Raw genomic sequence first — 14,495 nt, 5'->3', positions numbered from 1 at the left:
CTCTCTGTTGTGTTGCTTCCTGATCTTGCTGACTCGCATGTTCTCTCTTAATCAGGATGTTTCTCAAGTGCTCGCAATCTCTCACCATCGTCGTCGCTCCTTCCTTCATCCCCATCATTCTTGTCAAAGAACGAAGAGATTGCACGGTGAGCGGCAGCTTGCTTGAACAAGTTGGGAGAGATAATTTCAACTCTCGTCGAACTTTTCTGCCTCCCCCCAACATGCCGTTTGATCAACTTCATGCTATTTACTGACAGATTCTCCGGGAGTACCTGACAATGATGTCAAGTCGAACGATCCTCCTCGTCCTCCTCGTCCTCCTCGTCCTTCATCCCCCCACCAAAAAAAATTCCTCCTCCTCGTCCTCGTCCTCGTCCTCCTCCCCTCCCCCCGTCCTCCTCGTCCTCGTCCTCCTCTTCCTCCTCCTCCTCCCCATCAACACACCATCTCCTTGGGCTGCAGGTGACACAGTCTACTTTCCAACTCTGATCGCGTCCTGTCGTCCTTGAAACTGTCGTAAACAATGTCCCCCGACGAAGTGTCGATGCAAACGATCCCAACATCCGCCTCCTCCTCCCCTCCTCCTTCTTGCTCGTAGACGCACATCAGGTAGACCGAGGAGGAGGAGGAAGAGGAGGGGGAGAACGAGTGCCCAACAATCTCCACGTCCTCCACCATCATCGTCGACTTGGTAAACAGCTCGCACAGCTCGCGTCGAAAGTTTGAGTTCCTCCGCTTCGCGTCGGCAGCCTTGATCGCTGCCGTCTCCATCTGCCGCACCACCCCGACCTTGTACCCTGCCTCCACTAGACGTCGAATGTGAACCTGCCATGGCGAGGTCAGGAAGACCTCGATGAGAGGAGAAGAGAGAAGAAGAGACGAGAGAGGAGAGGGGAGAGGGGAGAGGGAAGAGGGAAGAGGGGAGAGCTGCTGCTCCAACAGGTGCCGTTGGGTAGAGAGAGCTGAAGAAAGCAGACGAGGTGTACTTGTAGTCGGAAAGTTGGGATGGAAGCAGTCAGGAAGTTGTGGTCAATGTGATGAAAGATGTGAAGAACTTTTGACGCAATCTCTGCATCCCGTCCCAAAAAGCGAAACTTGTACCTGAGTATCAGGTCACCGACTGAACACCTCCCTCCTCAGGGCGGCAGACGAGTTGAGCGGGGCGGGGTACAGAGCAGGAATAAGAAAGGACAAAGAAAGATGGGAGCAGACACCGGAGGAGACGGAGGAGACGGAGGCGGAAAGGGAAAACGAGGAAGAGGGAAGGGGGGGAGGGGGAAGTTGAGGAGGAGGAGAACGTGATGGAAGCGGCAGGGAGAGAACTTACCCGCACTCAACTAGTAGAACTACATCAGGATGCTTCTTCTTTATCTCAACAACTTGCTCTTCGAACGGGGTCAGCTTGGCCCCTTTAGGATACCTGGTCGAAGGTTAGCCCACTCCCACTCCTCCTCCTCCTCCTCCTCCTCCTCCTCCTCCTCCTCCTCCTCCTCCTCCTCCCTCTCCCTCATCGCATCAATTCATACTCATCATCAGCATATCTCGACGCCCCTCACATACATCACAGCCACACGAGGTGAGAAGTCATTACGTGAGGTCGGTCGGGACAAGATCGACACTCTGGAACGAGCTCTGACTGTCTGTCACTTCCTTCTTTTCTTCCCGATCCAGCCGCTCCTTGAACAGGCTGACTTTCTTCACAAACTGCTCGTGCCTCTTCTTAGCCTCCTTGTCCGTCAGGCTCGCTGCTGTCTTTACCTCCACCTTATCCTCCTCTACAACACTCTCCAACTTCCTCTTGAAAGGCGTGAAACCCCTCCTCTCCCCCTTCTCCCCCTTCCCCTTTGCTCCCTTCCTTTCCTTCTTCTTCTCCTCCTCCTCCTCCTCCTCTTCCTTCTTCTTCATCGCTGGCGTGCAGTCAAACACGTCCACGTTCATCTCGCACTTGGCAGGGGTGGTATGGGAGCTGCTCTTCTTTCCCTCGTCGCTGTCCGAGTCACTTGCAACCACATGAGACACAATCCGCTCCTCCTCCTCCTCCTCCTCCTCCTCCTCTGAGGATTCTTTCAGACTCCTCCTCACCCTCCGGCGGAGGCTCCTCCCCCCGCTGCCTCTCTCGGCCTGCTCGTGCTCTCTCTTCCTCCCGCTTGCTGGAAGCGCAACGTCCCTCCCGTCTCCGCCACTCGGATCGCCGATCTCCTTCTCCTCCTCGCATCTCTGCTTGGCAGGAGCATCTTGACTTTGATGCTTGCCTGCATGCGAGAACAGGGTTCTCCTCTCCTGCCCCTCCTCCTTGTCGGCTCCTGCATTGTTGGCTACCTTGAAGAAGTGGCTCAACTTCGACTGGGTCTGCGAGGACTTCTTGGCTGACTTCATCTCCAGCTGAGCTTGAGCTCAAGTCCCCACACAGACGTCGCTCCTACCATGCACCCGTCAACGTCATGAGAGCAGCACAAGCGAGCAAGAAGGTTGCCGGATTCACAGCGCCTCAAAAGAGAATCCTCCTCCTCCTCCTCCTCCTCCTCCTCCTCCTCCCTGCCCTGCCGTCTCCGCTCCTCCTCCTTCCCCCTTTATCTCATCTTGGCTTCCAGTCCCACATGCCCTGATTCATTCAAAACTTCAGATGTTCGACATCTCTCCCTTTCCTTCGGCAAAGGATCGACAAGCTTTCTTTCGCTGCTTCACTCTCGCGCCCTTTCACTCGACCACCTGCTGCTCTGCTGCTGCTGCTTGCCCTCACCCTTCTTCCGTCTTCTTCTCTTCTCGCCTTCTCCTTGCTTCCTCTCCTCTCCCTTCTCCTCCTCCTTGTCGTCGCCTATCTCCCGCCATTACGAAGGGCATCACTACTCTATCGGATCAACAAACTTTGGAAACTTTGAGTTTAAACTTTCTGCCTTGAAGTTCGAGAACTTCAAGGCAGAAAGTTCCCCGGTCTGTGTAGGACCGGCAACTGATGGCCGTTGCTCCCGCCGCTATGCTCTATGAGATGCGCGGCAGTGCATGCAGACAGACAGCATCTTACTGCCAGCCCTGGTTCCCCTCGGACATGTGTATGCGCATCTGAGCATGCGAACCTTCAAGGCTGCTGAGACTCACTGAGGTCGTTGACTGACTTCACTGTTTGATTGTCGTGCTTTGAGAGCCAGAGACTGTCTCTAGGATCGTTAGTGGCTGGTGGTCGACTATCAAGTGTGCTTGACAAGGAAGGTGGCAAAATGAAACTTTCCCTTGATTCATGTATGACAACACTGCTGATGTGCTGGTCAAATATCGGATGCGCGATTATGATGAGGCTACCGTACCACCATGGCAGCGCTGACTCAAGCATATGGCAACTGATGAGATGAAGTTCAAACGCTCAGATCGTGTGCTGCCCGGCGCAACTGTTCCGTGGGCTTAAAGTCGACTCCCTCCTTTCTTACCTCCTCCCTCCTCCCTCCTCCCTCCTCCCTCCTTCCCCTCTACCTCCTTCCGCCCCCCTTCGTCGCCGCTCAGCTGCTCGAGATGGTTCGGCTCATCGGGCCCTCCAACGCCAAGTGGTACGTCAACTGCGCCAGCGACTTCGCCATGACATCGCAGAAGAAGAGCGAGCTGGACGTGGTGCTGAGGAGGCTGAACAGGAACGACCCGCGGCTGGCCGACCTGAGCCTCAGCTGGATCGAGTGCGGAGACTTTGGGGCTGACCTCCTGGCGCATGCGCTCAAGGTGAATGTGATCTTACGGGAGCTCGACCTGTACCACAACGACATCGGCCCACAAGGCGCGTCCTCCCTTGCGCGGTCGCTCGAGACGAACAGCACGCTGATGTCGCTGAATCTGGACATGAACAACATCGGAGACGAGGGAGCCAACGAGTTTCTGCATGTGCTCAGACGGCACAACACCTCTCTCACCAAGCTCACCCTGGCGAACAACCACGTCAACTCTGTGCTCATGACGGAGATCAACGCGTGTGTGCAAAAGAACAACGTCAAGAAGCTGCAGGCTGACTGGCAGCAAGTGCGGGTCGACCTGAAACCCTTGTTGAACATGAAGGGAGAGCTTGAGACGCAACTGCAGCTGATCGAGAGCACCGCGAGGAACAAGTACATGGAAGGCGACTCGGATTACAAGACGATGATACAGAGAGAGCTTGCCGAGGTGAGAACGAAGATTGACCATCTTGAGAAGAAGGAAGATCACCTGATGGAAGAAGTATCCTGGTTTCAGAGAAATGTACAACAGTTCCACCACCTGGTCAAGGTGGAGATGAACGTCAACAAGGCCATTCAGAGGATGAGGACGAGGAGGAACCGGGAGGACGAGGGCTCCCTTGAGAGGCAGAGAGCTGAGAACTACAAACAGCTGACGAGCCTCGAGCAGCTGATGCTGCAGCCCGAGGCCAGGAGGTGGTCCAAGGAGTACATGCACCGGATGCAGGAGGAGCTGAAGCAGCTGAAGCTCGAGGAAATGAGGTTTCGGGTAGTCGCTCGCTCCTCCATGGCTCGGATGGCCCTCAAGGACCTTGACGCGCAACCAGCTGAGGGCGCCAAGACGGAGACGGAGACTGCTGGTCAGGACCTGGACAAGTTCAAGCCCAAGGCAGACTTGAAGTACCATTTCAACGTAGAGGAGATGCCCTTGTCGGGGAAGTACTTGAAGTACGATCGCAAGATGAGAGGTAGCGGAAATGACAATTTCATCTTGATAGCGCCAACTCTGCGGTTCCTCTCCTCTCCTTCACTTTCCTCTCGGTGTTTGCTTACACTCGCGATAGTCCCTCACCTCCCCTTGCTCGTTCTCTCCCTCTTGCACGCCTTGTGATAGCAATGCTCCTGCCCAGGATGAAATGTCTCATCTCACTTTCGTTGACTTGAACTTGTGCAGAGGCTGGACTGAACATCTTGAAGACAAACATCACCTACCAGCCCCTCTCTGAAGACCGAAAGATGGGGAAACGCTTTCAGGTTCTTGCACGACATCGCTAAGAGGTTGTCTTGACATGCCGTGGGTAGGAAGCATTCCTCGACCCCCAGGACAGAACATGCTTTGGCGCTCGTGTCAGAGATAGAAATCCCAAGAACATCTACTACAAGAGGAACAAGTATGGAGCCGATCTTGCATTTTAGGTGCAAGAAAGGGTTGTTTGATTGGATTCGAGAAACGCATTTGGCAAATGCGGCTTCGTTGTAAACGTGATGCACATTCTTTTGAGAATATGAAGGAATGGATGAACAACTATTTACAACAAACAAAAGATCCAACTATACTATTAGGACTTGGTTTCATCTTAGCTATACATGTCTTGTTTCATCTCATCGATGGTGTACTCTTCCTCAGCTTCTTCCACAACCTGTCCAAACAAATCTCAGTCTCGAGCCTCCAACATGTCAAATTGCGATCAATTTCCAAGAATCATGAAAGAGCGGATACAAGAACACAGTTTGATACCTTCAGATCCTTGCAATGACTCTCAAAATTGTGTCTTGTCTCCTCATACGCATGCTTGACTCCAAGGTCTTCGCATAGCACCTTGCGGAGCATCGCGGGTCAGAACAGGAACAAACAAAGAGTAAGGGCTCTGGCTCACCTTTAGATTCTTGCTCAACAACGCCTGAAAGGCATCTGGATGATTCTCGCTCAGCTCATGCAGGAGATCGAGGATGGAGTCTCGAGTCTCCATGGTCTCTTCATTGAACACGTTGCTCGTCTTCATCGCAGGCATTGAAACGGTTCTTCGCTGAAAGTTGTCCAGCTCATAATGCACTCGACGTTTCTCCCGGAAAGAGCTTATCTGGTGCGATCGAGCAGCTTGCAGTCTCATGTCCTCTGCATCAATACGATGAAGGACCCCGCAGGATACCTGGTTGCTCGCTTGCAAGGCGTCAAGCGCCGGCATGGACCGCATTCTGGCAAAGTTTTGCATTTGACTCCTGCCAAGGGATTGAGTCTGATCTTGGTTGGTACTGGCGCTCATGGAATAGGATGAAAGCATGCCGATGAATCTTAAACAGCAAGTCTCTTGATTGCGTGGAAACAACGACGTTCCTGCGCAAGTACTGTCAGTCGATATCACAACCACACACGGAAATGTCTTGAAATATTCTATCCAATTCATTCACTTCCCTCTTGCTTGCTACTTTTTGTCACCTTCAGCCCATCCTCCCAATGATGACGTAGCCTCCAACTCGACTAAAGCATTATGACTCAAGATGCTTGTGTGTATGCTCTGCACTCTCAACAGATCTTCCATGCTTGGTACCCGAATACAGGCTTCAGAGCCCCACATATCGCATAATGATTCCTCTGCTCCCCTCACTCTTTCCTTCATTTCCTCTTTCCTTCTCTCGCTCCCTCCTCTCTGACTTGCCGCCCTTTCGTCATCGTCAGTTGCAGGAAGCCAACAGCTACAATGTTTTAACAATCCGAGATACCTCCTAAAAATGATATGTAGCAATTTTAAATCATTGTATGATAATATAATATATTTAAACGTTTGAGACATCACTGATCACGTCAGATGCCAAGGGGCTGAGTTGGAAAAAACTCGTTTTCGATAAAGATGAGCACCTGCCAGTACCATCCACCCCTCGGTAAAAACCATTAAGTTAAAATGATAGTACGTAGCGACCCTGCAATGCCATGCGAGCACCTTTCGACTCCCACACGGCTACCACCCCCCACCATGGAAATTCCAGCAATATACCCCACCCTTTGAGACAGAAGCTATGGCTATCAAGGAACAAGAAAACATTCGGAGCGCCGGAGGGGTACATCTTTGATGTTTTTTTTTACTCACGCCGGCCCCCTGGGGTCGGGGGAGAAACCCGGGGCCGGGGCCGGGGGTAGGAGGGAAGGGCACTCAGTGACAAGAGAACAAGTAGACGATTGAGAGCGAAACTTTTACTCAAAGAGCGAAACAAGTTGGCTACACAACAGGAAGGCCAGCATCACCGTTGTACACTTGTACCAACACTGTCAACTGCAGGATTGATTCGAAGATGTGAAATAGAGTTGTCTGTCTAGACTCAGTATCATTTATCATGATGCAAAGACATTATTGATCCATCCAAAAAAAAACAAAATTGACCGATTGCAAAATCTGTTACAAGCCTCGAAATGACATATTTCAGTTGGCAGACACGTATCTGGAAGTGAATCCAATCAATTACCTGCATACTCTCAAGATTTGGATACTCTGATACAATCGGGTACCAATCACTGGAGAATGTAAGTTTCGGGTTTTTTAATGAGTCAAAATACTACTAATACTGAGTCCCTGTCCCCCATTCTCGGTCTGTCAAGAAGACAACTTCTGTTGACGTGGGCGCTCATTGTCCACCAGTTTGCTTCGAACAGCTTGCACATTCTTGAGAAGCGTCTGACCGTCACTTGTTGCTGATGCGTTTTGATTGCAAGGCGTGCGGAGAACAACATGCGAGTTTGTAGAGGGAGAGTGATTCCAGCGCAATTCCTTGAACCGGATGGAACGATGGAGGGGGGCAGGAGGAGGGGACGTCATATAGTTTCAAGTTTGCTCGAACTGCAGCCAAGAATCATTCGAGGGATCAGGAGGGACGGAGGTAACTCAAGTGCTAAGCGTCCAAGAGCTGAGAGAGAGCGCGAGGGGAGGAGGCGAGGAGACGGAGCAGGCGGCTTTTTTCAGGCTTTATCAGGTGTCCATGACTAGTCGAAAACGGGGGGTGGTAAGAGAGGGTATTGAGGGGGTGGGGGTAGCTTCCGATCATGAGAAGTGGGACGTAGTAGTAGTCGTACGTAGCCGATCAAATAGCCTCATCTGTGTGGTAGGGGTACTTGCAGTAGAAAGGAGGGGTCATGGTTTTGATGGTCATGTCAGCCAAGAGCTTCTAGCTAGTTGCATGGTGTGGAGCATGTGAACGATAGTAAAGGGTGATCAAAAGTGAAGTTTCTTATGGGTCTTGCTGTCATGGCCAGTTGGGTTTGACTACACGTTATGACATTGTTTGAGTCTGTCATCGACATCAAAGCCATCTGAATGCTTCATCGGTGATAAAGCATTAATCATCCTTGAGGATCTTCTACTGAATCACACAGATGCTTCTGATCGCAGCTTGCGGCCACTCTTCCGTAGTACCATTTTGCATCTTACTCTTTGATTTGACGTTGGAGCAAATCCACACAGTTGTCAAGCAGCAATGCGAGTCGTGACGGGTCTACACAAGCACTTCGGGAAAGTGTCCCAAGTCATTTTTATCATTCCTTGATTCAAACACATCCAACTTTCACACTGACACGCATCCACACTGAAGTCGTTTTTAGCATTTCTTCATTCAAACAAATCCAACTATCGCACATATGATACAAATCTTCCTACCAATCCAATTCGCCATTAGCTTCTTCTCTAGGATTTCAGATGACAGGGGCGCTCTTTCTCTGCCACTTTGTCTCGAGCTGCGAATACGTTGCGAAGGAGCGTCTGACCGTCACTTGCAACTGCGACGAGCTTTTTGCCTGGGAGATGGAGATGATTCGTGGTCAAGGGTTTCGAAGACGACGAACTCCAGCACAAGGCATCCAGTCGTATCGAGCCTGAAGAGGAGAGGACAGCAGGAGGGGTGGAAGTTATGAGGGGTGAGGGATTGCAGGGAGCCATGTGCGTCAGTGACTGTGACGACGAAACAGTAGCACAGGAGATGGCGAAAGCACAGCACGGCGGCAAGGGAGGACGGAGGGAGACTGGAGGAGAGCAGGTCAAGGCAGGGTGTTTAAAGGTGAAGGGCGGAATCTCCCTGCTGTAGTAATGCTGTAGCACCAGGGGGTCATTGATACCCGAAAGACCCACAACGGGTGGTGGTATGACTCCTGCTCGTGTAGTAAAGCTCAGCAGCTGGTAATTCTCGTGGTAAAAACCTCTATAACTGCCGTCAGATTCCCGCTGGTTTCACTGCTCGAAGACCGTGACAATACGATCACTCGGAGGACCGGGACTTGACCAGTTCAACTTGTTTGTGCTCAAGTTTCTTTGAAACGGCTCCGCTCTGCCAGAGTTGTTGTTCAGTCTTCTCCTTCCATCGTCTGACTCAGTAGGCGGCAGCCTCATGCTGAACGCCGACATGCATTTGATCGGACTCCATCTCATGGCTCTGGTGGTAGAGCAAGATACTTGGCACCTAGTCCTCCGAGTCAAACGTTCGATGCGCCTCGCCGCGCGACTCAGACTGGTACTGAGGATTCTGCCTGCAGCAGAGTTGTAGGCGTCTACAGAGTATGCTCAAAGCATCTCCCCTGGATCACACAGTGGGGCATACAGCATGAGGAGAGAAAAGACCTTTCTGGTTGAAGACACTGATCCTTACGAAGGCTGAGGGAATCTACAAATCTTACTTGAGAAGAAGCTCTCGCCGCCATGTCGAGCACGTCTAGTTGCTACTTGCTTCTAGTCCTCTGAGTCCTTGGTCTGACTTTGTTGACGAGCAAGGGTAGGCCTCGTTTTGAGTGCTGTCCCTTACTTCGAGTTGTTCTCGGTTTGCAAGGGTTTAGGTCATTCGGAAGATGGATGACCGAGTAAGATCCAGCCAGGTGAGGAGGGATGATAAAACAAATGATCGAGCAAGGGGATGTGGTAGTGAAGGACAAGTACCGCGAGGATCATAAAGGGCAGAGCTCTCTTGCATTGCATAAAGCGAGCTCCTTTCTTGCTCGCACGCAGCACGCAGCGCTCCCCCTGTCCCCTAGTCCGTCTGCAGTCCAGACACAAAAGAGCAAAGAAGAAGCTTTATCAAGGAGATGAAAAATGAGTGCGTAGAGAGTATCACTGTGCAAGTGACGATAAGGAACCGAGCAATATGAAACTGGGCAGCTTCCAAGAGTCTCATGGCTACTCACAGTCGTTGTGGGACTCGTAAGCTCCTCTCGCCTCTGCCTTTCTTGCCGATGCCTTCATGCAAGCTAAGAAGACGATGTCGAGAAGCTCCCGTCCATCGCTCTTCACCGTCAAGTTGACGACAGCCCTGTGCTGGTGAACGGAGTGTGCAAGGACGACAGGGCCCCAGCAAATGCTTTGAAACCGAATGGAAGGAGGGGGTGGGGGGGAGAAGGACGTCATGGCAGAGAACTTGATCAATCACGGGGTACAGACAAGAGTCGACGAAACACCATGAGGAGAGGAGGAGGCTGAGGTGATGAAGGGGCGATGAAGAGCGGGGAGGAAGGGGGCGGGGGGGCGAAGGAACCTGGTGAGGGCCTGATTGGTTGAAGGGCGGATAACAGGCTCAAGAGGGTAATCTGGTAGTAAAGAAGCAACTTGATGATAACTTAATATCATTTTAATCCTTTTATTATGACTTTTATCTCCACTAAATCACTGAGGCGTCTCCTCGGACTCCCGGGGGTCACTTGCAGTCAGCCGGCGCAACTCTGAAAAAGATCAGCCGGCCAGCTGTCAATAAAAGTCAAACTGTGGCAACGGGCCGCAGCTTTTACTCAAAGTTAAGCTAAAATCAGTACGAGCCGGATGTCGTCATGGCGCTCGTACTAGTACTGAATTTTAACTTAACTTTGAGTCACTCGCCCGATCTTCGCGCCAGTAACTGGCACCGGGACCCCTGGGGTGGGGCCGGCCGGCCCGGGCCCGCGCCGCTCACCCTGTGAATATCCTCATGGTGAATAGTCGCAACGCCGTCATGGTGCGGAGAAGGGAGGAGGGAGGAGGGAGGAGGGAGGAGGGAGGAGGGAGGAGGGAGGAGGGAGGAGGGAGGAGGGAGGAGGGAGGAGGGAGGAGGGAGCTTAATCATGAGGGAGAAGCAAGGACATTTCTAATACCGTAGCGAGTTCTGGACGATGTTGGGCTCAAAGGGAAGAGGGGAAGGTGAAAGTGTCATACGACAGTGCAAACAAAACAACACGAGCATGACGTACATGATATGAGAGGAGTGGCAGAAGAGAGATGATGGATCTAAAAAGATGTTGACTCAGGCCGCTGACTTGGAATCAGGAAATGCACACAAACAGCCCGCGGTGACTGGGAGAAGCGGACAGAAAATAACACATCCGAACCCCAAGACACGCTTTATTGTTGCAGCCTCTGAGAGCTAAGATATCAGGATGCCGAAGAAGGCAGAGAAAGCTAGCCCCTTCTCCAATGCTCCTGCTGATTGGACCAGGTCAGGGCAGCCTTTGTCTACCTCCTATTCCTCACGTCTCCCAGGTCTGCCTTCTCCTCTATCAGAGCCCCCGGTCGCTCCGCTAGCTTCGACTCCATCCCCACAGTCTTCCTTGCGCACGCGACGATGCGCAGGAAGGATTGGTTTGTTGCCTCCATGGAAAGGGAGAGTGACTGGACGGACAGGCTGAGGATAGCGGTGGGTGAAAGAATCCTGTTGGCCGCTGGTGCGAGAAAGCTCCAACCTGGGGATGCTGCTGCAGAAAGAACAAAGAGCATGGCTGAGCTCAAGTAAGATTTCGGCTCCAGCCCTCCTCTTATGATAGCATTCTTTCTTTCTCGCTGTTCCTCGCACTGCCCATCTTCCTCTCCGTTCTCCTACAATCTTGTTACTTGCTCCTCCTCATCATCATCGACATCCTCATCATCCTCATCATCATCATCATCATCATCATCATCATCATCATCATCATCATCATCATCATCATCATCATCATCATCATCATCATCCTCATCATCATCATCATCATCATCTTCTTCTTCTTCTTCTTCTTCTTCTTCTTCTTCTTCTTCTTCTTCTTCTTCCTCCTCCTCCTCCTCCTCCTGATCCCTTCCTCTCTACTCCTCCTCTCTGATATTTCCTGCATTCTACTTCTTTCCTACTACTCTCTTCGGACTGAATGCGCTAGATCTGTGGTGAGGGAGGCCGGAAAGGAAGGAAAGTTGTCAGTGGTAAGAGTTTGGCCGAGCTCGAGCACAACTGCAACGTCGTGCGGGATGGAAGAAAGTCTGCGCGAGCTGCTTGCAGTTAAGGAAGGTGACAAGGAGGAGGAGACGGAAAGGGGAGAGACTCGGAGGAAGAGGAAGAGGAGGAGGAAGAGGAGGAGGAGTATTGAAAGCGATGATGGGCCAACGTTGGAGGGGTGGCAAAAGAAGAAGGAGAACGATGGGTCAGGGAATGAGGAAGGGGAAGTTGAAGAGAAAGTGAGAGGAGGAGGGGGAGGAGAGAAGAGTTGCTGACTTCCTATCAAGGAGAGGTAATCCTCTTGCTTCGATCGCAGCTGGTTCAGTCGTCTCTCCCTCGCTGCGATCGAGTTTTCCTCAGCCTGAAGCCTCCTGGGTAGGCACCATCGTCCCCACCGCCAGCCTCTATACGCGTGTCCGTCCCCATTGCACTTCCCTGCTGACTCGCCTCCTGCTCTCCTGCTCTACTGCTCTCCTGACTCGTGACGCGGACAGGTCAAGCTCAGCATCGACCTTCGGGCCCATCGCCTCCTTGGTGGTTGGGAAGCAGGTAGCGCCGACGCTGCTCCTGCAAGCTCCTCCTCTTGACTTGTTCGCAGCTCAGTGGGTTCTTCCTGTGCAAGGGGATGAGGATAAAGAGTGAGGAGGCGGCTGGGGCTGTGCGGCGGCTGACGCGCTGACTGGCAGTCTCGTTCAACGGCCGTGAAGAAGTCGCACTAGTTGATGACGTTCGAAGTGACTCTCAGACATGGTGCGAGAAGGTTAACGCTGGCAACCTCTGCTGACGTTGGTGAATCAGCGCATTCCTGGAGGAGGGAACAGATGAGAAGAGAAGACGTGAAGACGATGAGGACGAGGACGAGGACGAGGACGAGGACGAGGACGAGGATGAGGATGAGGATGAGGACGAGGACGAGGACAAAGGGGCTCTGTCTGTGTTTGTTCTTGGGCAGACCGATCTCAACATTGTATTCGGCTCCTCAGCCCGGGAACAAGATGAGAATGATTTCAACAACTCACTGGAGGACGTTAGAGACAAGCTTGAGACAAAGTTGAACATCTCAGGAGAGGTTGACGAGAACAAAGATAAAGATAAGGAGAGGGAAGAGAGCAAGGAGGAGGTGCAGGGATCGTCTTTTCATGTTAGAAAGACTCTTCTCAGGGTTGGCGGATGTTTGCAGGCGGCGGAGAGTCTCATCAATGCCTTGAGAGCAGGTGAGGTTGATTGTTGCGAACTCCTGAACTGAATCTTCTGCTGCTTGCGCCTACTCCTTCTTCTGGTTTCTTCTCATTGCTCCTTCCTCCCATTTGTCTTTGGGGCCATCTCCTCCTCCTCCTCCTCCTCCTCCTCCTCCTCCTCCTCCTCCTCCTCCTCCTCCTCCTCCTCCTCCTCCTCCTCCTCTTCATCTGTAGGTACCCTCCTTGCACACGAATACCGAAAGTTCGGAGTCGCTCCTCCCCGCGGCGTCCTACTCTTCGGCCCCCCGGGCACCGGAAAGACGCTGCTCGTTCGTACAGCATGCGAGGCTATGGGCATGAAGCTGCTCAGCGTTGACGCCCCGCAGCTGGTGGGAGGAGACTACGGGAGCAGCGAAGCAAGGATCAAGGAGCTGTTCCAGACCGCCTCCTCCTACCCCTCGTGCGCTATCTTTATCGACGAGATCGATGTCATCTGTGGAAAGAGGAGCGAGTCAGGGGGGGAGATGGAGAGGAGGATGGTGAGCGCGCTTGTGAAGCAGCTCGACGATCTCGAGCAGCGCAGGTCGGAGGAGGGCGACGACGGAGCCCGCGTCCTCCTCCTCGCTGCCACCAACCGGCCCGACTCCATCGACCCGTCACTGCGGCAGGCGGGGCGACTTGACCTGGAGATCGAAGTCGGAGTGCCGTCTGCGGACGGGAGGTGAGGAAGGAGACTACTTCATTGCTCAGCTGAGTTCGTTGGTCGCAGGAGGAGCATTCTCTCTATCCTGCTTGCTCGAGTCCCTCACAGTCTCACGGAAGAAGACCTGGAGAAAGCTAGCAGCAGGATGCACGGGTACGTGGGAGCGGACATTGAGCTGGTGGTCAACACCGCAGTGATCCATGCTCTTCGTCGGACAGAGGAGGAGGCGCAGGTTGTGCAAGACGAGCAAGGGAGCGCGGGAGAGCAGAGCAGTTTCACCCTCCTGCTTGACGACCTCCTCCTGGCATCGTCCAGGGTCAAGCCAAGTGCTCTGAGAGAGACGGTGGTGGAGGTACCCAAAGTCCTGTGGTCGGAGATCGGAGGGCAGCAGGAGGCTAAGGCGGCGCTAGCAGAGGCGGTTGAGTGGCCCCTCCGCTACCCCCAGCACTTCTCTCGCATGGGGATCCGCCCTCCAGCTGGGGTCCTGCTCTACGGGCCCCCGGGCTGCAGCAAGACGCTGCTCGCCAAGGCGCTGGCCACAGAGGGGTCGCTCAACTTCCTGGCCGTAAAGGGCCCCGAGCTGTTCCGCAAGTACGTCGGAGACTCGGAGAAGGCGGTGGCAGCGGTGTTCCGCAAGGCGAGGCAGGCGGCTCCTGCCATCATTTTCTTCGACGAGATCGACGCCCTGGCCACGAGCAGGTGTGGACGGTGGTGGAGTGGGTGAGAGGGGGGGGGGGGGGGGGGGGA

At 53.1% G+C, this 14,495-nt stretch overlaps 4 protein-coding genes across 4 annotated transcripts in view; 2 read left to right on the top strand and 2 right to left on the bottom strand.

Moving 5' to 3' along the window:
• Nucleotides 1–85: 85 nt before the first annotated feature.
• GUITHDRAFT_148329 (hypothetical protein) lies at nucleotides 86–2,376 on the bottom strand (the record flags this gene model as incomplete). Its single annotated transcript, XM_005819804.1, has 5 exons — nucleotides 86–272; nucleotides 445–825; nucleotides 987–1,101; nucleotides 1,328–1,420; nucleotides 1,592–2,376. Coding segments are annotated over 5 exons (1,561 nt in total), but the record flags the coding sequence as incomplete, so codon positions are not given.
• A 1,191-nt stretch (nucleotides 2,377–3,567) lies between these two features.
• Nucleotides 3,568–3,921, top strand: GUITHDRAFT_81938 (hypothetical protein; the record flags this gene model as incomplete). Its single annotated transcript, XM_005819803.1, has 1 exon — nucleotides 3,568–3,921. A coding segment is annotated over one exon (354 nt), but the record flags the coding sequence as incomplete, so codon positions are not given.
• A 1,348-nt stretch (nucleotides 3,922–5,269) lies between these two features.
• Nucleotides 5,270–5,905, bottom strand: GUITHDRAFT_120947 (hypothetical protein; the record flags this gene model as incomplete). The annotated part of the gene is made up of 3 exons (XM_005819802.1): nucleotides 5,270–5,332; nucleotides 5,431–5,511; nucleotides 5,570–5,905. The coding sequence occupies 3 exons, from the start codon at nucleotides 5,903–5,905 to the stop codon at nucleotides 5,270–5,272; spliced, it is 480 nt and encodes a 159-aa protein (XP_005819859.1).
• Nucleotides 5,906–12,068: 6,163 nt separating this feature from the next.
• Nucleotides 12,069–14,495, top strand: part of GUITHDRAFT_148326 (hypothetical protein) — a gene marked incomplete at both ends in the record, with an annotated part of 4,298 nt that continues 1,871 nt past the window's right edge. Inside the window, 8 exons of the mRNA XM_005819805.1 lie at nucleotides 12,069–12,106; nucleotides 12,362–12,416; nucleotides 12,466–12,505; nucleotides 12,554–12,627; nucleotides 12,820–12,987; nucleotides 13,048–13,081; nucleotides 13,280–13,766; nucleotides 13,815–14,447. Coding sequence (XP_005819862.1) covers nucleotides 12,069–12,106; nucleotides 12,362–12,416; nucleotides 12,466–12,505; nucleotides 12,554–12,627; nucleotides 12,820–12,987; nucleotides 13,048–13,081; nucleotides 13,280–13,766; nucleotides 13,815–14,447 — 1,529 coding nt within the window. The remainder of the gene's footprint in view (nucleotides 12,107–12,361; nucleotides 12,417–12,465; nucleotides 12,506–12,553; nucleotides 12,628–12,819; nucleotides 12,988–13,047; nucleotides 13,082–13,279; nucleotides 13,767–13,814; nucleotides 14,448–14,495) is intronic.

The sequence above is a fragment of the Guillardia theta genome, assembly GCF_000315625.1.
Source record: "Guillardia theta CCMP2712 unplaced genomic scaffold GUITHscaffold_205, whole genome shotgun sequence".
In the NCBI taxonomy this organism is placed as follows: Eukaryota; class Cryptophyceae; order Pyrenomonadales; family Geminigeraceae; genus Guillardia; species Guillardia theta.
The sequence above is the reverse complement of the archived record's forward strand: the minus strand, read 5'-3'. Positions and strand labels throughout refer to the sequence as shown.